Consider the following 23,659-nt stretch of genomic DNA (forward strand, 5'->3'; position numbering starts at 1 on the left):
CTTTCGAGGTGACCATGAATAGAATAACATATTGTGGTGCAACTGTACCTCCCATTGCTGTACCAGTCTTCTGTAGGTACACGCAGTCCCCAAATGAAAAGTTGCTATTAAAGTGAGGATGAATTTCGTAAGCTCCACCACAGATTCAGAGCTAGTTTCTTTATTCTTCATTAACCCTCCCTGGTGTGGAATACAAAGATTAAACATCCATGGTGGCCAGGATAGTTCCCTCAGTTTTGTAGGACAGTTTTCTCCTGAAGGAAGCACCATCTCAATGAGGGTGTACACAGTTAGGAATGTCCGTGTCCCTAAATCTTGGGAAGGAAGTAAAATGTCAGTATTCTTGGAGTTTCTTTTATCAAGTCATATGGTTTTGTAGGTTGGACAGAAACAAAGTTCTTTAGAATACGTGTGTCGGGTCTGACTATTATTTGTATAGTAGCATGTGTCTGTCAGTTGCCTCTATTGATAATGGTGGATTTTGCCATGTGTCTGAAGGACTCTATGGGGGTCATTTATTAAACAGAAATACGCCTAAATTAGGACCCATCAAAGTTATGTAGATGCTTGCGATCTTAATAACTCCGGTGGTATAGGGCTTATTAAGACCGGTGTCTAAAATGCTGGTCTTAATAAAGGTGCCCCTATATATTTATCCAGATGTGTCCTGTGAGAGGAGTACGATCAGATCTCTTTAACTATAAAATTTCAGCTCCGTTCTGCCAGGATGAGCTCTGTCTCTTCTGCATCATGAAAATATTTCCTCAGGCGTAGTCTCCGAAATAATTTTCCTTATCACTCCAGAGTTCAAGGGGCTTTAGATGACAGAATGAAAGCCCTCTAGAGAACACACTAGGTTCTGCTTTATTGAAATCGCAGGTCTCCGATCGGTTGCCATGACAGTCTGGACGCTGCTAAAGCGATCCAGGTCTGCCAAGGCAATCTCCATATTGAGCTATGCACGGCTATAAATCTAGCAACTTGGCCAGATGCAAACCTTGCTGTGTGTGGGTGAGCATGATTCTGCTGAAAAATCTGGGTACGTTATATATTTTTTTCAATTAGCGTATTTATAAATGGTGGTGTAGAGGGATTGCACAGTTAGATAACCATGTTTGCAGAGAACACTAAACTCTGTAAAGTAATTAACAAAAGAAGAGGACCTGTTCCTTCAGGTCACCTGTTGTCCTGACTCTGTTTCCTGGGCCCTGTAGGGTGAGACAGGGCGTTAGGTTACTGCGTATGAACATTCCTACCACCAAGGTCTGTTCATACTGATAGCAGTCAGGGCTCGGCATAGGGACTCCCTAGGTGTGACCATTTTCCTTTCCCTAGGTTCCAGGCCTAATACCTTTTCCCTTCCCTTCTGTGTTCAGTGTATTTACTGAAAACAGTCTCTCCGGTCGGTAGATTAATTTTTCAGAGCTCTAGGTCTTATCTACGATGACCCAGATCAGATATCCCTGGCCGAGACCAAGTAACAAAGTTTACGGCAGGGAGAGCGCTCTGAGGAGACAAATTGCTCTGAATTTAAAAGATAGGCCACGGATACGGAGTAGAATGATCCAGCTCTCCATAGTCAATTATGTCAGGGAATGTCTGAGAGGCTAAAGGATGCCTTGGCCTTTCACGAAAATCCCGAGTTACTGGAAGCGGCTATGTCCCTTGCCGTACGTATGGATATGAGGGAGAGGGAGAGATCAAAGGTCCCTCACTCTCAGGATGAACTATCATATAACGTGGCTTCCTCTGACACCTTGGGAGGAGAGACTCCAGAGTTTATGCCTGGTGACGAACCCAATCAGTTAGGGGGAGCTACCCCTGGGCCTGCTTGCAAGAGTTCTAGTCATAAGAAGGGAGTATGTTTTTTCTGTGGAAAAAGGGGACATCTTGTTAATGTATGTCCTTACGTTCTGCATCAAGATGAAAACAAGAAGAAAATGTTTTCCCATCTTACTCTTGGTGGTGTAGGTGGGGAATCAGAGAACTTACTTTTGCCATTTGTAGTACCTGATTTCTCCTGTCTGACAAGGTGGCGCTAGAGTCCAAAACTGTTGGAATTGAGGTGTTTATTGACAGTGAAACAGGGGGGGGGGGGGTTAACCTAGTTGATGGTCAGTTAGTCCGTATGCATGGGTTGACAAATGCATTAGAGAAAACGAGATTTTTGTGAATTCACCTGTAAAATCTCTTTCTTGCGTGGTTCATTGGGGGACACAGGACCGTGGGTATAGCTTGCTGCTGCCACTAGGAGGCGACACTAGGCTGAATAAAGACTTAACTCCTCCCCTGCAGGCTATACCCCCTCAAGCCTGGAGAGAGCATGTCAGTTTGTGCTCAAGCAGTAGGAGCAGTAGAAACATGTGCAAAGTAAAAAATAAAAAACGCCGGCGGAAGCGAATCCGCTAAACACCCGACCGGCAACCAAACATCACCACCAACAATAATAAATACTGGGTGGGTGCTGTGTCCCCCAACGAACCACGCGAGAAAGAGATTTTACAGGTGAGTTCACAAAATACTGGTTTAGTTTACCGGTAAATCCTTTTCCAGGAGTCAGACATGACAGCACCCATGGAGGTTGTCCTATTGGTCTCTGTAGGGACAGGAAGCGAGAGAGATTAAAAGGCCCCCTCCCCTCCCACTCTCCAGTGTTCTTTCAAATTACTACACCGGATAGGATCCAACACCTTTATTAATACAATGTTATATTCACACTGCTTACAAGGCTGGAACCAGCATAACAGGGAGGGTAGTACAGGGTGCTGTCATGTCGGACTCCTGGAAAAGGATTTACCGGTAAACTAAACCAGTATTTCCAGGACGTCCCTCCATGACAGCACCCATGGAGAACTAACAACTGAATCTCCTAGGGGGGGACTACTGCCTGAAGGACTTTTCGCCCAAAGGCCAAGTCCTGTCCGGCCAATACATCAAGCCTATAATGCTTGGCGAAAGTCAGGAAGTTAGACCAGGTTGCAGCCTTGCAAATCTGGTCAACCGTAGCGTCGGCCCTTTCAGCCCAGGAAGTTGCCATCGCTCTCGTGGAATGTGCCTTCAGATTTAAGGGGCAGGCCATTTCCTGCAGTCTGTATGTTTCTCTGATGGTGTCCTTAATCCACCGTTCCAGCGTCTGTTTTGATGCTTTCAAGCCTCTATTTTTCCCACCGAACTGGATGAACAGATTACTTGATCTCCTCCAGGAACTGGTTCTGTCCAGATAGGCTAGGATTGTTCTTCTAACGTCCAGCCTCTGGAATCTTTCCTCCTGTATATTTTTGGGAAAGGAACAAAATGAAGGGAGTGTTAGCTCCTGTTCTCTATGGAAAGTAGAGACCACCTTGGGAAGAAAAGCTGGATCCGGCCTCAAGATTATGCGGTCATCCAGAATCCTTAGATAAGGTTGTTTAATTGATAAGGCCTGGATTTCCCCTATCCTGCGGGCTGTGGTTATAGCCAGAAGGAACACCGCTTTTAGAGACAGAAATTTTTCGGATGTCTGCCCAATCGGCTCAAAAGGAGGATCACATAACCCTTCTAAAACTATGTTTAGACTCCAGGGGGGGACCGACTGTCTCAAGGTGGGTCTCAATCTAGAAGCTGCTTTTAGAAAGCTTTTAATCCACCTATGGTCTGCAAGGGGACTATCGAGACAACAGCTGAGAGCCGAAACCTGTACCTTGAGAGTGCTGGGTTTCAGACCTGCATCAAACCCCTCCTGAAGGAACTCTAAAATACCACCCACTGTGGGGGATGCGGAATCTGTATGGTTCTGTGACAACCAGGATGAGAACTTCTTCCAGACCTTGTTGTATATTGCTCTTGTGACAGGTTTGCGGCAGCTCTGTAAAGTTGAAATTACCTTGTCCGAGAGTCCTTTATTCCTTAAGGTCTGCCTCTCAGGATCCAGGCTGTAAGGTTCAGTTTGTCCAGGTTGGGGTGCAACAGAGGACCTTGTGATAGAAGATCCTGTCTTTTTGGAAGGGATATTGGATCCCCGATGGACATAGTCTTTAGAACCGAAAACCAGGCTCTCTTGGGCCAAGCTGGGGCTATCAAAATCAGCGTGGATGAGCACCCTCTCAATTTCTTCAGGATCTGCGGTATGAGGAGAAGTGGGGGAAAAGCGTAGGCTAGACTCATGTCCCACGGTTGGGAAAGAGCATCCACCGCCAGTGGTCCTCCTCTTGGGTCTAGCGAGAAGAAACAGTCCAGCTGAGTATTTTTGCTGGACGCGAATAAATCCACCTGAGGTCTCCCCCACTGCTGGCAAATCAACTGGAATACCTCCTGGTTCAATTTCCATTCCCCTGGCCTGACTAACTGTCGGCTGAGAAAGTCCGCTGTGCGATTGAGAGACCCTTTCAGGTGTGTGGCTGAAATGGATAAGATCTTTTCCTCTGACCAGCTGAAGATGAGATCCGCTAGCCGCTGGAGATGAGGATTCTTCGTCCCCCCTTGTCTCTTTATGTAGCAGACAGTTGTTATGTTGTCTGATAGAACACGGACATGATGACCTATGAGGAGATGTTCTGCCGCCCTCAGGGACTCCCAGACCGCTTTTAGCTCCCGGTAGTTTGAGGATCGTAGGGCGTCTGTATTTGACCAGCTGCCCTGAAAGAACTGATCCTCTATGTGAGCCCCCCAACCCTGGCTGCTTGCGTCCGTTGTTAACGTTCTGAGTGGTAACGTGTTCCAGGAAATCCCCCGGGACAGGTTTCTTGCTAACAACCACCAGGAGAGGGAGCTTACTGCTCTGTCCGAAAGAGATATCCTGGCGTTCAGAGATCTGTGGTCCTTGTCCCAAGAAGAGAGGACTTCCGCCTGGAGAGTTCTTGAATGGAATTGGGCCCAAGGAACTGTTGTGATGCATGAGGTCATCAGACCCAGGACTTGCATGGCTTCCCGTAGAGTCCGTTTTTTCTTTAGTTTGAAGGCTCTTATTCTTTCCCTTGTACTGACCTGCTTGTCCTGGGGAAGAAGAGAATATTGGGTCACGGAGTTTAGGAGGGTTCCTAGGAACTTCTTTTGTGTTGCTGGATGTAGGTCTGATTTCTCCAGGTTTATTTTCCATCCTAGACGTGTGAGCAAAGATAGAGTCCATTCTTTGTGAAGCTCTAACTCCTCCTGTGAGTCTGCCACAAGCAGAAAATCGTCTAGGTAGGGAATTATAGTTACCTGTCTCTGTCTTAGATAGGCAACTATCTCCGCCACTACCTTTGTAAAGATCCGTGGGGCTGATGAGATCCCAAACGGGAGACATTGGAACTGGAAATGCATAATCCTGCCATCCATCTTGATTGCGAACCGCAAGTATTGTTGGTACTGAGGGTGAATGGGGACGTGGTAATAAGCGTCCTTTAGATCCAGGGTGCATAGGAACGCCCCTGGGCTTATCAACGGAATTGCGGATTTTATTGATTCCATCTTGAAGTGGTGATGTGTTATCCATTTGTTTAGGAATTTCAGGTTGATTATGGTTCTCTTGGAGCCATCCGGTTTGGTTATGAGGAAGAGCTTTGAATAGTGACCCTTGAATTCTTCTGAAGGAGGGACTTGTACTATTGCGCCCAAACTCAGAAGTTTTTGGATGTCCGTCAGAAGTTGATTCTGCAGGGAGGTCGACTGAAATATTGTGGCCTGAAAAAGATGAGGAGGGGGAAGGCGAAATTCTATCTTGAACCCTTTCTGGATGGATTCCAGGATGTATTGATTCTTGGTTATCAGAGTCCATTCTTCCCAAAAGAACTGAAGTCTGCCCCCTACTGGTCTGGCGTCATTGTTTCTCAGGCTTGGAGTTGGGATTAAAAAGGAAACCCCGACCTTTTCCTCCTTTGGGGTAGCTCCACCTTCCTGTCTTCCCTTTACCTCTGGGAGTGCCCTGGAAGCTGCTGGTCGTCTTACGAAAGGGCAAGGGTTTCTTGCCTTTTTCCTCCGGAAACCCCTTCTTTCTGTCCGCTGTTTTCTCCAGGATCTCGTCCAGTACTGGACCAAAGAGGTGAGAACCTTTAAGAGGTAAGGCGCATAATTTATTCTTGGAGGCTATATCCCCAGACCAGGATTTTAGCCACAGGGCTCTCCTTGCCGTATTTGTTAGGGAGTCTGTTTTTGCTGCGAACCTTATGGACTCTGCCGAGGCGTCTGCTACAAAGGATGCGGCCATCTTAAAGAGAGGCAGGGATGCCAGAATTTCTTCCTTAGGGGTGTCCCGCTTGAGGTGTTCCTCCAGCTGGTTCACCCATAAACACAGAGATCTGGCCACGGAGGTAGCAGCAATGTTGGTATTTATGCTGTTGGCCGACACTTCCCATGCTCTTTTGAGCAAACCGTCGATCTTCCGATCCATTGGTTCCTTTAGCTGGGCTGAGTCTTCAAAGGGGAGAGTGGTTCTCTTTACCACCTTTGCCACTTGAATGTCAACTTTAGGAACTATATCCCACAGTTTTGTGTCCTCTGAGTTGAACAATAGTCTGTTCTTAAACTCCCGTGGGATGTACAATTTTCTATCGGCATCTGCCCACTCGTCTATGACTAGGTCCTTTAAGGTCTCGTTTACTGGGAACAACTTTTTCTTCTTAGCTTTTAAGCCACCGAACATCTCGTCCTGTATCGAGCGAGTCTGTTCTTCCTCCTCTATATCCATTGTCTGCCTTACAGCCGACAGGAGGGGATCTAGATCTTCTTACGAGAAGAGATATCTTCTCTGGTCGTCGGCCATATAAGACGAGCCCTGATCGTCATCCCCCTTTGAGGTTTCCCCTTCTGACAGATATAAACCTTCTTCCTCAGAATCTGACTCCCTAAGAACACGGGGTCTCTTGGGGGGAGGGGAGACGGCACAGGGTCTCTGTGCTATACTAGAGCTGGCCGCTTGGATCTCCTCCTTCACAATCACCCTCAGATCAGCCCAAAAGGGAGGATTGTTCGTCTCTGAGGATCTTTGCCAGGCAGTCGCTACACAGGGCTTTTACATGTGCGTCCCCCAGTCTCTTTGAGCACAGAGCACATCTTCTGGGTTTCTTTTTGGGTTCTCCCAGCGTTTTAACCGTGGTGTCTTTCTCTCCATGACTCGGGTTAGGGATGTCTGCGCTAGAATCCATAGCTGACATCTGGACCTCCATACCACGTTTGGACAATCAAACTGACACACAATTTATGTCCTACCTGGTCCACCCGATGCCGCGCGGCTCCGCCTCCTTAAATCCAGGTGGGGGGGGACTCATTCAAACGAAGAGTCGACCCCCCTTGCGTGCATTCCGCCGGGCTCGGCGTTCCCTGGGCGCCGCCATCTTGCTTCCGCCCATGTGACCCTCACTTCCGGTCACATGGGCCTGCACGTCAACGGGAGGAGCGCCGAGCGCAGGAGCCGCAGCCGATCCCAGAGCTCCCGAACCCGGAAGAAGCGGTTTCGGCTCCCTGATACCGCGGCTACCCACACTTGATGCGGAAAGAAAAAACCAGGTATCGGGGGAAGCTAGGGGACCCCTACCCAGAGAGGTGCTAGCCCCAGGGCCCTCCAGAGCCTGAAGAGGAGAGGGAGACCCCCCCGACCAGGCTCGGCCCTGAAATAGATTCCCAGAGTCGGGAAAGATTCTCTCTGCTCAGATCCCTGTAGGGACAGGAAGAACACAGGAGAGTGGGAGGGGAGGGGGCCTTTTAATCTCTCTCGCTTCCTGTCCCTACAGAGACCAATAGGACAACCTCCATGGGTGCTGTCATGGAGGGACGTCCTGGAAAATCTCGTTTTCTCGCTGGTATCATTGGGGGACACAGGACCGTGGGATGTCCTAAAGCAGTCCACGGGGAAGGGGAAAAAATCCACGCCCATGGAAATAGCACCCTCGAGAATGCTTAATACACTGCGGCCCGGAGCAGCACTGGCGATGCCTAGGAAGCACCTGGTAAAACTTGGTCAACGTGCGCCAGGAAGACCAAGACGCTACCTTATACAACTGTGAAGCTGATGCATGGTGAAAATGAACCCAAGAAGAGCTGACCGCTGGTCAGGTGTACCTTAACTCCGCTGGGCGGTGCCTTGCCCCGGGAGTGGAATGCCTAAGCAACTGCCAACGGATCCACCTGGAAAAGCCCCTTGGAGGCCATCGAGCCCTTCCAAGGACCTCCAGGAATGACTAGGTAAGAATCCGCACGGCGGAAAGAGCTAGTCATGGACAAGCAAACCCCCGAGCCCGAATCCATTCTGATGGAGAGCTCACTCTCTAGAGTGCGAGGGAGAAGGAAAAAGAAGAGAAAACAATGTCAGTGTAGACGTGGAAGGTGGCGACTACCTTCAGCAAAAAAGAAGGTATTGGGCGGAGCACTGGCTTATGTGGGTACCTGACAAGAAAAACGTACGTACAAGAAAAGCGCTCCCAACTCCCAAATTCGCTGGGTGGAAAAGCCCACCACCAGGAATGCCACCTTCCCAGAAAGAAAAGGAGGGAAGAAGAGGGGTCATATTCCTCACTGAAACGCCACCAAACGACCCACCGGTCGTATGGACGAAACCAGGTACCTGGCCCTAAATGCCTTTTTCACACGGGCGAGATTTCCACGCGGGTGCAATGCGTGAGGTGAACGCATTGCACCCACACTGAATCCGGACCCATTCATTTCTATGGGGCTGTGCACATGAGCGGTGATTTTCACGCATCACTTGTGTGTTGCGTGAAAATCGCAGCATGCTCTATATTATGCGTTTTTCACGCAACGCAGGCCCCATTGAAGTAAATGGGGCTGCGTGAAAATCGCAAGCAAGTGCGGATGCGGTGCGATTTTCACGCACGGTTGCTAGGAGACGATCGGGATGGGCACCCGATCATTATTATTTTCTCTTATAACATGGTTTGATAATACAGAATGCTTAGTACAATAGGGCTGGAGGGGTTAAAAAAATAAATACAAAATTTACCTTAGACTTCGTACACATCACCGTTCTGGCTTTCCGTTCTCCTGCTCCGTTTAGGAGCAGGAGAACGGAAAGGACGGAAAAGGCACATAACTGACGCCAAACTGAGTCAAACGGAGCCCTTAGGACCCCATAGATTATAATGGGTCCGTTATGTTTCCGCTCAGAAGATGATTTTTAAGCGGAGACAAAAGTCCTGCATGCCACCAAATGCGGTGCTAGAAGAATCTGCCACCGATGAAGGAGCGGAGGAGGAGGAACCATAGTATGTCGTGACAACGCAAAGACCCCTCGTACCGCAGTAGCCACAGCATGCCCCGTCAGCGCAAAACTGAGGGGGAGGCCTGAGGACTTGCAGTAGAAGTCATAGAACTATAATGCCCCAGTTAAGTAGAGCTAACACTCCACCAGACAAGGGCACCGAACAAGAGCAACCGCCAAAGCTAGCGTCAGGGAAGAACCCCTACCTGAGGGGGGACGCCCCACTGCAACAACTACGACCCCTATCACCAGCGTAAAAGCTGCACCTGCGGAGGAGAACACACTGTAGTAGCTAAACCAGAGGGCCAGCATAACCACTTTCCCAGATAAGGGAGAGTGGAGCTAGAGAATACAGAGTCCGTGCAACCCTCGACTCGCTGAAGCGTAATCACGATATTATGTGCAATGGCGTACGCACTCCATATTGTTGAGGACAAATACCATGACCGACTGGAACGGTGTAGGCCCATGGACATGTGGGTCTCTAGGACACTTAAGTGTTGTCGGGTAATCCTCTGAGAGGACAGAGGGTGACATATTCATGCCCCAAACCAGCACAGACAAGAAAAAAAGGATACAACGGGGAAATAGCCACGTTATCCACTGGCGATATACCACTAGGTGAAGATTACAGGGCACTAAAGAAGCTAAAGCATCTAGACCCATGGCGTAGTTGAATTGCAGCATCCCAAGAAGCTTAGTTATCCCACCGATCACTAACGAAAGGGTAATGTAACAGTAAGCATGGAGATGTCAATGTGACTGAAGAAATAACCTCCAGTGGTAGTGCAATACTCCGCTTAAGGAAGGGGGTAGCGCGACAGTCAGAACCGTATCCAACGGTACTGGAAGTACCCCATCAATGGAGTTTGGTAATGCCTACGTCGAGCACTGCCTCCACTGTAGTGCACAGACTGTGTTTATCAACCAAGCGACCCCTGAGGGTGGATTGGGAAGGTCCGGAGATGCTCCAGTGGAGTGAGCAGGCAGTGTCAATCAACCAAACGACCGCGGAGGGCGATTGGGAACTATGAGAGGTCCTCCTTTATGAGGGATAGGATAGTTTTTTTTTGTTTTGTTTTTAAGAAACTGGGATTCCTAGCCTTAAAGGGGTTGTCTGGGTTCAGAGCTGAACCCGGACATACCCTTATTTTCACCCCGGCAGCATCCCTGAGCCTAGCATCGGAGCATCTCATGCTCCGATGCGCTCCCGTGCCTTGCGCTAAATCGCACAGGCTCTTTTGTTTTCAATAACACACTGCCGGGCGGTAACTTCCGCCCGGCAGTGTGTTCGGTGACGTCACCGGCTCTGAGGGGCGGGCTTTAGCTCTGCCCTAGCCGTTTTACTGGCTAGGGCAGAGATAAATCCCACCCATCAGTGCCGGTGACGTCACTGGGGTTCCTGTCAGCCCCATGGAAAGCCCCGTTACGTCACTGGAACTCCTAAAAATGCCTTTGCCCTGTGCAATTTAGCGCAGGGCAAAGGAGAGCATCAGAGCATGAACTGCTCCGATGCTCATGTCAGGGGGGCTGCCGGGGTGAAAATGGAGGGATGTCCGGGTTCAGCTCTGAACCCGGACAACCCCTTTAAGTGGACAGGAGGCAGGAAGGTGTTAAATTCTTCAGAGCACCTTCACTGCATACATAAATGACAGATCATTCTGTATCAGCCCCAAGAGGTGACTGGCCAGGAAGTAGTTAAAGCTGACTAAGGACCAGTGCCGGGACTCAGCGGGCTCCTGGAGAAGGGGGAAGGCTAGGCGAGAAGAATTTGCGCCAGTACCGCTCGCCGGGGCCTAAGGTTTTGGTGTACGGCCGACCGGGATGTACTACTTGGCAGGAACAGAGGGATCAGAGCGGTGGGCCGGAACGAAGCCGGAGTAACAGGTAGGCCCAACAGAAGACGGGGCCTAAATTATCATGCACCTGGCTGCATAAACGTTCCGGAGCGGCGCGCATGGCTCTCGAAAAGGGCGAATCATGGGGCTGGAAACGGAGTGGGAAGCCTCCTGAGCTCCCCTCCCTGCCTGTCCAATAAGAGCAGACGCTAGGTCCACAGCGGAGCGCTCGGCTGCCCGCTGTGATAAACAGCACCTGCCAGGGGATATGGAGCATTAACCCCCTTTGCGCCCAAGTAACCAGGGGGAAGAGAGGGAAGGTCTATAGAAGTCCTGGGCTACAATAAACGGAGCCCGGTGCCTGTGGACCCTATAAAAACCAAGAACTATTGCCGCCAGGGAGGGAGGGGTACACATACTTACCTAGTCCTGTGTACTCACCTATCTTTTTCCTCTTCTCTTCACCCTCCCTAAGCGGACCCGCAAGGTCACCTTTTCCAGCAGGGTCATCTCCTCACCAGCTGGCACCAGAGTGGCGGGAGTCTGGCATGGCAGGAGGGTCTTCTTCTTTGGCGGACCTAGGTGACCCTGGTCCTCCTTTTGCTTCTGTGGGGAGGTCAGCAGTAGATTCCCTCACCGGTCTTGCTCCCCGGGACAACAGAGAGGCCAAACTTAAAGGAAAAAATAAAAAAGAAAGAATAAATTAAGGAAGCCGCCCTGCATAAGGCAGGGAGGTCTGCCTCCTACGACACTAAGCTAAAAACTGACATGCTCTCTTTGGAGGGGGTATAGCCTGCAGGGGAGGAGCTAAGTCATTTTTCAGCCTAGTGTCACCTCCTAGTGGCAGCAGCAAGCTATAACCACGGTCCTGTGTCCCCCAATGATACCTGCGAGAAAAATATTTTGGTGTCCACAATAGACTCTGCACCACTTGTTTGTCACAGAAATGTTTGTCACAGATTGTGCAGGTCATTAGTTTAAGAGAGGGTGATTTTCATCAGGAATCTATTTTGTGTTTTTTGCTGGAGGGTCTGCCTGCTCCATTGGTTCTGGGTTTACCATGGTTGAGCAAACATAATCCTACCAAGCGCTATGCGTTTCCTGTCCCGGCCTGGTGGTCATGTGATCGCCGGGAGCAAGACAGATTCTCGATTGGAGTGATTATTACATGGACAACTGTCTTAAAGGGGTTCTGCAGTTTTTTTAAACTGATGATCTATCCTCTGGATAGATCGTCCATATCTGATTAGCAGGGGTCCGACACCCGGGACTCCTGCCGATCAGCTGTTTGAGAAGGCAGCGGCGCTGGCAGTAGCGTCGCGGCCTTCTCGCTGTTTACCGCAGGTCCAGTGACGTCACAACTAGTATCAATGGCCGGGCTCTGTTCATTTGAATGGAGCTTAACCCCACTCAGGCCATTAATACTAGTCGTGATGTCACTGGGTTTGCGGTAAACAGCGAGAAGGCCGCGGCACTACTGCCAGTGCCGCTGCCTTCTCAAACAGCTGATCGGCAGGGGTCCCAGGTGTCGGTGCTGATGATCTATCCAGATGATAGATCATCAGTTTATAAAAAAACTGCAGAACCCCTTTAACCACTTCACATACGGTCCATTTCCCTTTTCCTGACAGGGCCATTTTTTGCAAATCTGACATGTCACTTTATGTGGTAATAACTTTAAAACACTTTTACTTATCCAGGCCATTCTGAGAAAGTATTCTCGTCACATATTGTACTTCATGACACTGGTAAAATTGAGTCAAAAAATGTCATTTATAATTATAAAAAAAAAAAAATACCAAATTTACCGAAAATGTGGAAAAATTAGCAAATTTCCAATTTCTCTACTTTTAGAATAGATACTAATACCTCCAAAAATAGTTATGACTTTACATTCCCTATATGTCTACTTCATGTTTGGATCATTTTGTGAATGTCATTTTATTTTTTGGGGACGTTAGAAGGCTTAGAAGCAAATCTTGAAATTTTTCAGAAAATTTCCAAAACCCACTTTTTAAAGGACCAGTTCAGGTCTGAAGTCACTTTGTGAGGCTTACATAATAGAAATCACCCAAAAAATTACACCCCTCAAGGTATTCAAAACTGAATTTACAAACCGATTTTGCTGCACTAGTTTTTTGACACCATGTAACACTTGAAGACCCCCCTGAAGCACCCCTAGAGTAGAAACTCCAAAAAAGTGACCCAATTTTGGAAACTGCAGGATAAGGAGGCAGTTTTGTTGGTACTAATTTAGGGTACATATGATTTTTGGTTGCTCTATATTACACTTTTTGTAAGGCAAGGTAACAAAAAAAATAGCTGTTTTGGCACCGTTTTTATTTTTTGTTATTTACAATGTTGATCTGACAGGTTAGATTATGTGCTATTTTTATAGAGCAGGTTGTTACGGACGCGACAATACTAAATAGGACTACTTTTTTGGGTTGTTTGTTTTGAAAAAAATAATTTTTATAGTGTCTCCACATTCCGAAAGCCATAGTTTTTTATATTTTTTTGGGGGCGACTGTCTTATGTAGGGGCTAATTTTTTTTTCGGTATGAGATGACGGTTTGATTGGTACTATTTTAGGGTGCATATGACTTTTTGATCACTTGCTATTAGACTTTTTGTGATGTAAGGTGACAAAAAATGGCTTTTTTGTGGCACGGTTTCTATTTCTTTTTTTTTTTTAGGGCGTTCACCTGAGGGGTTGGGTCATGTGATATTTTTATAGAGCTGGTTGTAACAAGTAGACATATTAGGTATCACGGACACGGCGACATGTCTACTTTAACACAATAGCATTTTTTAAACAAAAAATTATGTTTCAATCATTTTTAAAAATGATGATTTATTTTTATTTTTTTGAGCGATTTTCTTATGTAGGGGCTCATTTTTTGCAGGATGAGGTGACTGTTTTATTGGTACCATTTTGTGGGACATACGCCTTTTTAATCACTTGGTGTTGCACTTTTTGTGATGTAAGGTGACAAAAATGGCTTTTTTTGACACAGTTTTTATTTTTTATGGTGTTTATCCGACAGGATGGATCATGTGATATATTTATTGAGCCGGCCGTCATGGATGCGGCAATACCAAATATGTCAATTTATTTTTTCCTATTTTTTTATATATTTTTTTTTTATTACTTAATTGGGGAATGTTTTTTTTTTTACATGTGAAACCTCTTTTTATTATTTTACACTTTGTGTCCCCCATAAGGTCATACAAGACCTCTGGGGGACATTATTTTTTTTTACACTATTTATTTCTACTGTAACTGGGGGTGACATGGTAGCCCCAGTTAAAGGGGAAATACACCCCCCAGAGAGTCTGTACAGCAGAAAACAGCGCTGTACAGCCTCAGTGCAGGGTTGATCAAGGTTTGTGAAAGACCCAACAGCTCCTGCACTCTCCCGGCAATCACATGACCACCAGGCTGGGACAGGAAACGCATAGCGCTTCCTGATCTGTATACACACAGCTCGGTGAGCGATCTAGAAGGCAGGGACACCTGGGAACTGTCCCTGGGTAGCCCTGCTGTCACTGACAGAAGGCAACCAGCTCTGCAGCTGCACGATTAACATGCAGCTGGGATCTTTGAATGGACATTCCAGAACGTCCATTCAGAGTTAAACATCCACCCATAGGACGTTTATATCCTATGGGCAGATGTGAAGTGGTTAATACATCTCTTTCTGTCTTGACCACTAATGCAGTTCCCACTTTCATTTCTGATTTTTCTGATGTATTTTCTGAAAGTGGTTGCCAAGGGTTACCCCCACATCGGGAATAAGAGCAGCCATGCCGAGAGTTTGGCTAAGGGACATATTAGACCTTTCAAGTCCCCAGTGGCAGCAGGGTTTTTCTTTGTAAAGAAGAAATACAGAACCCTTAGGCCATGCCTGGACTTCCGTGAGCTCAATCGTTTTACGGTCCGTGATCCGTACCCTCTTCCTTTGATTCCTGACTTGTTTAATCAGATTGTTGGTGCCAAAGTGTTCTCCAAGTTGGACCTTAGGGGGGCATATAATCTGGTTAGGATCAAGGGAGGAGATGAATGGAAGACGGCGTTTAATACCCCAGAGGGTCATTTTGAGGGTCTGGTCATGCCGTTTGGATTAACTAATGCTCCCGTGGTTTTTCAGCATTCCGTCATTGATATCTTTCATCATCTGGTGGGGAGGTTTGTGGTTGTGTATCTGGATGACATACTCATTTATTCTCCAGATATGGAGACTCATCAGGATCACGCGAGACAGGTGTTGCAGATCCTAAGAGAGAATAAATTGTATGTGAAGATGGAGAAGTGTGTATTTGCAGTCCAGGAAGTGCAATTCCTGGGTTACTTACTCTCATCTTCAGGTTTACGTATGGATCCAGAGCAGGTCCTTGCTGTGATGGACTGGGATTGACCCAAAAATCTGAAAGCGCTTATGCGTAAATTTATTTTGAACTACTCGACTGTGGTCAAACCTTTGACGGACATTACTAAGAAAGGTTCAGATGTCTCAGTCTGGTCTGATACAGCATTACAAGCCTTTTCTGAAGTGAATGAGTGTTTTGCTTCTGCTCCTATACTGGTGCAACCTGATGTGTCACAACCATTCATTGTGGAAGTTGGACATCCGAGGTAGGGGTAGGAGCAGTTTTGTTGCAGGGTCCTTCACCTAGTAAATGGCGCCCATGTGATTTCTTCTCTAAGAAACTCTCGGCTGCAGAAAAGAATTATGACGTGGCAGTTGCTGGCCATTAAGTTAGCTTTTGAAGAGTGGCATCATTGGTTGAAAGGAGCTATTCATCCTATTACTGTGCTTACTAACCACAAAAATCTGGCTTATCTGGAGTCGGCTAAACGACTAAACCCAAGGCAGGCCAGATGGTCGTTGTTTTTCACCAGATTTAATTTCATCATCACCTATTGTCCTGGGGTTAGGAACGTCAAGGCTGGTGATGCTTTGTCTCGGAGAACCAGTAGGAGTGGTCTTCATTTTTGTCTTTAGCCGAATTTGCCAAAAATAACTGTAGACAGGAGTCCATTGATAAATCGCTGTTTTTTGGGGCATATGGGTTCCACCCGCAATTTGGCACATTTTCTGGTCTAGAAACCTTAGGTATACCGGAAGAGGAACTATTTTCCTCTTTGTCATCTATTTGGTGGAAGATTCTAAATAATCTAAAAAAAAAAAAAGGGCAATAAGAATAAAACGTATGGCTGACAAGAGACATATGAATGGTCCGGACCCAAGAGTGGGTGATTCTGTGTGGCTGTCCACAAGAAACATTAAGCTGAAAGTAGCCTCTTGGAAGTTGGTCCAAGGTTTATTGGTCCATATAACTGCCATTGTTACCCGGTTGCCTTTCGTCTTGAACTCCCTTAGGCTTTGAAAATTCATAATGTGTTCCATAAGTCATTGTTGAAGAGATATGTCGAACCTGTTGAACCGTTTTTCCTTGCCTTCCGCGCCTTTCATTGTGGATTGTAATCTAGAATTTCAAATAACCAGGATAGTAGACTCCCGAATTCTCTGTAGATCCCTCCAGTATCTCGTTCACTGGAAGGGTTATGGACCAGAGAAGAGGATATGGGTTCAAGCAGCCGACGTTAATGCTAATCGTCTTGTGAAGGCTTTTCACGGGGCTCATCCGGATAAAGACGGTCTCCTGGGTGTCTGGAGGCCACCCGTAGAAGGGGGGATACTGTCAGGGTCCTGCTTGTGACAGGGACCAGAAGATCGAGGAGACTGGCTGCAAGTGATTGACAGCCTCTTTGGTTTCACCTTGCTGTGTTGTTGCTGGGGATGACCACACCTCTTGCCTCAGGTGTAGCTTAGTAGTCATTCCTTCTCCTCTATTTAGTCTGGCCTCACCCATCAAGCTATGCGGTTGATAGCTCGCTTTGGAAGCGCTGGTGTTTGTTCTCCTCCGAGTTCCTGCTCATCCGCATACTAGTTAGGTGTCATTTTTTTCCTATTGTTTGTTGGTGTTTTTTCCCCTTCCCTTTTGGTATTTTGCCCAAGGGGGTCCCCTGTTCCTTCAGTTGGGAAGGAACAGGTCACCTGTTGTCCTGACTCTGTTTCCAGGGACCTGTAGCGTGAGACAGGGCCTTAGGTTCCTGTGTATGAACATTCCTACCATCAAGGTCTGTTCATAGTAATAGCAGGTAGGGTTCGGCTTAGGGACTCACTAGGAGTGACCATTTCGCTTTCCCTAGGTCCCAGGCCGAACACCTTTTCCCTTCCCTTCTGTGTTCAGTGTGGATTTACCACACTGCGTCTTGACATCTGGATAGATTGGAGGCTTGTGCAGATGAAGATGAACCCTAATAAATCTAAGGTTATGCACATGGTATGGGAAAACGTGTGTCACTAGTACATACTAAACGGGAAAACACTGGGTAACACTGACATGTGCTGCATCAAAAGTGGCATACTGTAGGTGCATGTAACAAGAACACACTTCTACCACTTTAGAAATCACTAATCAGATCACACATGGAGTAAAGTGTACAATTTTGGGCACCAGTGAACAAGACAGAAATTGCAGTTAAAAAGGTGGGCAACCAAATTGGCAAATGGAAAGGGTGTACTACAGTACCCTGAAAGATTATCAAAATGAGGGTTATTTAGATTAGAAATAACCAAGGGGAGATCTAAAAACTATGTTATAAATATATCAGGGGTCAGTACAGAGATCTCTCCCATCATCTATTTATCCCCAGGACTGTGACTGTGACGAGGGGACATTCTCTGCATCTGGAGAAAAGAAGGTTTCTACACAAACATAGAAGAGGATTCTTTACGGTAAGAGTAGGGAGACTATGGAACTCTCTGTCTGAGGAGGTGGTGATGGCGAGTTCACTAAAAGAGTTCAAGAGGGGCCTGGATGTATTTCTGGAGTATGGAGATTTGGAAGGAATGTATCCCTAAAATAAAGAGAACTGGCTTCGAACCCATGAGGGTTTTTTTTTTTTTAACTTCATTTGAATCAGTTTTACAGGTAATAGGCTGTAATGGATGGACATATGTCTTTTTAAGCTTTCCAAACTATGTTAATATTTACTGCTGGAGAAGTAAAAAAACACCAGCTGGAACCAGAGGTGTATCACCACTGGAGCAGAAGGAGATTTCTTATTGTATAAAAACAAATATTTCTAATGATCTGTTTACACCTAGGCCATCCTCTGTGTCTAGCGGTAAGAAGGTTTCCCATTATCTTAGATTGGGATTCTTAATGTAAGAGCAGTGAGATTACAGAACTCTCTGCAACTCAAAGTTGTGATGGTTGGGTACTCAAACAAGAAGGTCCTGCATGCTTTTCGAGAAAAATATACTAGGGATGGGATGTTGATACAAAGATTTATTCCGATTGGCAATTTGGGGGTTTTGTGGGAAATTATTCTAATAATGAGATGCAACTGGTGTCCAGCTCTTAGGGGATTTTACTTTCCATTGGATCAACATGTTAGATACTAACATAGGTACTGAAGGATGTGTGTCTTTTTCAAGCTTAACTATGTTAGTACAGTCTACAATTTAGACCCTACATATAATACTTCGTACAATAGTTACAGTTTTCTACCTTTCATCAACTGGCTCATCTCGTTCCAGACCAACATGGTCAGAAGGTTCTTCTACCATCTCCACTAAAAAGAAAACACCACAAGTTGAATCCTTGTGTCTTACTGCAGTTCTGAATACTTAGATTTTAAAACCGTGCACTAAGGGATGGGTATTAGCAGATTTATAACCACAGTTTTCACACAGCCTTCAGTGTTTGCTTCCAATGACTATACATCAAATGACCAAAACAGATTTTAGTCACTAGAAACAAATAGTGGTTTCCTATAAACTGCAAGCAGACATCATGTAATGCAAGAAGAATGTGTACAGAAAATACACTATATAGTCATATATGTGGACACCAGACCATCACACCTATAGGAGCTTGCTGGACATCCCAATCCAAAACCATGGACGTTAATAGGTAGTCGGACCCCTTTTCGAACTCTTCTTTGAAAGCTTTACAAAAGCCAAAAGAGCATTTATGAGGTCACACGTGGATGTTATAATTAATGAGCAGCAATTTAAATGAATAAAATACAAGTTATACTAAATCTTTTCCCACAAAACTATGGGGGTCATTTATCAAACTTGTGTAAAGTAGAACTGGCTTAGTTGCCCAAAGCAACCAATCAGATTCCTCCTCTCATTTTGGACAGTGCCTCTGGAAAATGAAAAACAGTTTGATAAATGACCACCTATATCTCAATATATATACACGGTACATGCTGCCAGTGACTTAATTTGCATTTACATGGTGACAGGTTCCCTTTAAAGTATCAACCCTAAATCCCATTCCATAACGCACATACAATGAATACAGCAAACAATGACACGTCATATATTACCGTTCAGAATAGCTTGTCCAAAAAATAGTTTCGCTCCCGGCAAAGGCTTATCAGCACTTAAATCCTTCACTGAAACATAAGAATCACAACACCTGTGTTTAATATAAAAATTATCACAAACGTCAAGTGTAAATTACAGAAACGGCGGGCTAGAACAATCATGTTCCTTTAGTAAATACCTCACATATTGGACTATAAAAGGACTATAAAAGCTGGATAAGCTCACTACCCTTAATTTACCTTTACTATTTTAACCCCATAGTGACCAGCCTTCCTGGCCAAGTTATTTATTTTTCATTTTTTATTGTTGCCTTCCAAGAGCTATAACTTGTTTATTTTTTTGTCTAGTAGCCGTATGGGTGCTTGTTTTTTAAGAGACAAGTAGTTTTTACAAAAAGATAGTCAAGAAAGATATGGCACTCATATATCCGGAAGACTGCTCAAACATTTGATTTTATTATATTCAAATACTGCAGGTCAAAAATGACTAAAAATCATACATCTAAAATCAACATACAAGATACGTAAATTGTAGTAGAAATACACAATAAAACCATTAAAACGTCACTAAAATGACGATTATTAGGTCAAAGGCTGAGGAATAGGGTTTTCGTTGAACCTATGTGCCTAGCAGCAAATGTAGTCAGGTCATCGAATAAAGGTGATCGTTCAGGCTGGGTATCGATCAGACCATCACCATCTATTCGATAGCCAAAAATCGCAATTCACAATATACTCTGGTTAACAGATATAATAGTCATTCAAACCAGAATCTCGATTGGATGGTCACCAAATATTCGCCATTAAACATGTTGGAATGCATTTATATAATTTTCACAGATAACAGGACGTGGTTTCAGTTCGATTATTGGCTGTAAGTTACAAGTGTTGTATCGATCCAACACTATATATTTGGTTGGCTCACAAAGTCAATATTTGGTCATAGAAACACTGTATCAATTTCACAGATTTAGGGCTCATTCAGACGGCCGTATGCTATCCGCAAAAATGCGGATCCGTTTTTTTGCGGATTAGATGCTGACCTATTCACTTCTATGGGGCCCTTTTCTATTCCAAGGTTCCGCAAAATAAATGAAACATGTCCTATACTTGTCCGTGAAAATCAGGACATGGCCCTATTGAAGTCTATGGGTCAGCAAAAATACTGAATGCTATCCGTTTTTTTGCGGATCCGCAAAAAAACGGATAGCATTCAGTATTTTTGCGGACAGGATACGGCCGTCTGAATGAGCCCTTTCCTCCAAAGCGCAATCCAAATGTCTAAAAATGCCCTCCTAAAAGGAATTTGGGCCGCTTTGCGCATCTAGGCTGCAAGAAAGTGTCACACATCTGGTATCGCCGTACTCAGGAGAAGTTGGGGAATGTGTTTTGGGGTGTCATTTTACATATACCCATGCTAGGCGAGATAAATATCTTGGTCAAATGCCAAAAATGGGAAAAGTTGTCTTTTGCCAAGATATTTCTCTCACCCAGCATGGGTATATGTAAAATGACACCCCAAAACACATTGCCCAACTTCCCCTGAGTACGGCGATACCACATGTGTGACACTTTTTTGCCGCCTAGGTGGGCAAAGGGGCCCACATTCCAAAGAGCACATTTCGGATTTCACAGGGCATTTTTTACACATTTTGATTTCAAACTACTTACCACACATTAGGGCCCCTAGAATGCCAGGGCAGTATAACTACCCCACAAGTGACCCCATTTTGGAAAGAAGACACCCCAAGGTATTTCATGATGGGCATAGTGAGTTCATGGAAGTTTTAATTTTTTTGTCACAAGTTAGTGGAATATGAGACTTTGTAAGGAAAAAAAAAATCATAATTTTCCGCTAACTTAAAGGGTTTCTACCACTTAGGTGTCACATATTTGGCTGTCAGACACTAGCGATCCGCTAGTGTCTGCTCTGGCCAACCATCCTAATATAATTGCTTTTGGGACGGTGGTTTGGCTAAAAAAACTACTTTTATTAATATGCTAATGAGCCTCTAGGTGCTATGGGGGCGTCATTAGCACCTAGAGGCTCCGTCTACCTTCAGAAACTGCCGCCGCCGAGCGCGTCCCTCCAGCCCGCCCATCTCCTCCTGAATGCGATCCTCGTATGTATTCTGCGCATGCGCAGTAACTGTCTGACAGCTTCCCTGCTCAGACATCTCCACTGCGCCTGTTCCTCGGAGCACTATGGCGTCATCGCGCAGGCGCAGTGGAGATGTCTGAGCAAGGAAGCGGTCAGACATTCACTGCGCATGCGCAGAATACATACGAGGATCGCATTCAGGAGGAGATGGGCGGGCTGGAGGGACGCGCTCGGCGGCGGCAGTTTCTGAAGGTAGACGGAGCCTCTAGGTGCTAATGACGCCCCCATAGCACCTAGAGGCTCATTAGCATATTAATAAAAGTAGTTTTTTTAGCCAAACCACCGTCCCAAAAGCAATTATATTAGGATGGTTGGCCAGAGCAGACACTAGCGGATCGCTAGTGTCTGACAGCCAAATATGTGACACCTAAGTGGTAGAAACCCTTTAAAAAATAAAGAGTTCTATGAACTCACTATGCCCATCAGTGAATACCTTAAGGTGTCTACTTTCCGAAATGGGGTCATTTGTGGGGTTTTTCTACTGTCTGGGCATTGTAGAACCTCAGGAAACATGACAGGTGCTCAGAAAGTCAGAGCTGCTTCAAAAAGTGGAAATTCACATTTTTTACCCAAACCATATTTTTTTTTTATCAAAGACATGTAGAACAATAAATTTAGCGAAAAATGTATATATGGATGTCGTCTTTTTTGCAAAATTTTACAACTGAAAGTGAAAAATGTCATTTTTGGGCAAAAAAACGTAAAATTTCGATTAATAAAACAAAAAAATGTAAAAATGTCGGCAGCAATGAAATACCACCAAATGAAAGCTCTATTAGTGAGAAGAAAAGGAAGTAAAATTCATTTGGGTGGTAAGTTGCATGACCGAGCGATAAACGGTGAAAGGAGTGTAGTGCCGAAGTGTAAAAAGTGGTCTGGTCATTAAGGGGGTTTCAGCTAGGGGGGTTAAAGTGGTTAAAGGGTTTCTACCACTTCGTTTTCACATAATTAGGTGTCAGACACTAGCGATCCGCTAGTGTCTGCTCTGCCAAACAATCCTAATATAATAGCTTTTGGGGCAGCCGTTTCGCTAAAAAAAGAACTTATATTGATATGCTAATGAGCCTCTAGGTGCTATGGGGGCGTCATTAGCACCTAGAGGATCGGTCTACCTTCACAAAATGCCGCCGCCCAGCGTGTCCCTCCAGCCCGCCCATCTCCTCCGGAATGCGATCAAGCGGACGACTTCTCGCGCATGTGCCGTGCGCGTCTGTATTCGGCGCATGCGCAGTGAATGTCCGACCGCTTCCCTGCTCAGATATCTCTACTGCGCCTGCGCCGCTGACGTCATAGTGCTCCATCGGCGCAGTGGAGATGTCTGAGCAGGGAAGCGGTCGGACATTCACTGCGCATGTGCCGATTACAGACACGCACGGCGCATGCGCGAGAAGTCGTCCACTTGATCGCATTCCAGAGGAGATGGGCGGGCTGGAGGGACGCGCTGGGCGGCGGCATTTTGTGAAGGTAGACCGATCCTCTAGGTGCTAATGACGCCCCCATAGCACCTAGAGGCTCATTAGCATATCAATATAAGTTCTTTTTTTAGCGAAACGGCTGCCCCAAAAGCTATTATATTAGGATTGTTTGGCAGAGCAGACACTAGCGGATCGCTAGTGTCTGAAAGCTAATTATGTGAAAACGAAGTGGTAGAAACCCTTTAAGGTGGAGTGGAACAGAGTGGCTCCAGGGAATTCTTTAGCAGGCACGGGGCAATCTGTTCTTAGCCAGCAGATAAAAGAGGTGCAGATCCTGATGGTCTGTAGCGTACGCAGAAATGGTGGTATTAGAGGGTCCAAATTTCTACCAGACGCGTTTCGAAGTCTTATGGGTTCTGACTTCTTCCTCAGTGGTAATCTTGGGCTCCAGATTACCACTGAGGAAAAAGTCAGAACCCATAAGACTTCGAAACGCGTCTGGGAGTAATTTGGCCGAGTATGAGTCATCAGGCTGACTGGCTCCCGGCAGTGTCTGTGAAGCTCATCTCTCCTGGTGTGGATTGCTATCACTCAGCAAGCAACAGCACAGGGGGAGTCGTGCAGGGACTGTACTGGGCGGAGTTTTTATATTAGGGTTGTCCC

At 46.0% G+C, this 23,659-nt stretch overlaps 1 protein-coding gene across 3 annotated transcripts in view; it reads right to left on the reverse strand.

Moving 5' to 3' along the window:
- Window positions 1-23,659, reverse strand: part of EXD1 (exonuclease 3'-5' domain containing 1) — an 82,295-nt gene that overhangs the window by 50,211 nt on the left and 8,425 nt on the right. For all 3 annotated transcript variants that reach the window (XM_044272392.1, XM_044272393.1, XM_044272391.1), the window contains exons 3-4: window positions 19,421-19,489; window positions 18,592-18,655 (exon numbers count right to left, since the gene is read on the reverse strand). In XM_044272392.1, coding sequence (XP_044128327.1) covers window positions 18,592-18,655; window positions 19,421-19,489 — 133 coding nt within the window. The remainder of the gene's footprint in view (window positions 1-18,591; window positions 18,656-19,420; window positions 19,490-23,659) is intronic.

Source organism: Bufo gargarizans, chromosome 11 (assembly GCF_014858855.1).
Source record: "Bufo gargarizans isolate SCDJY-AF-19 chromosome 11, ASM1485885v1, whole genome shotgun sequence".
NCBI classification, from domain to species: domain Eukaryota; kingdom Metazoa; phylum Chordata; class Amphibia; order Anura; family Bufonidae; genus Bufo; species Bufo gargarizans.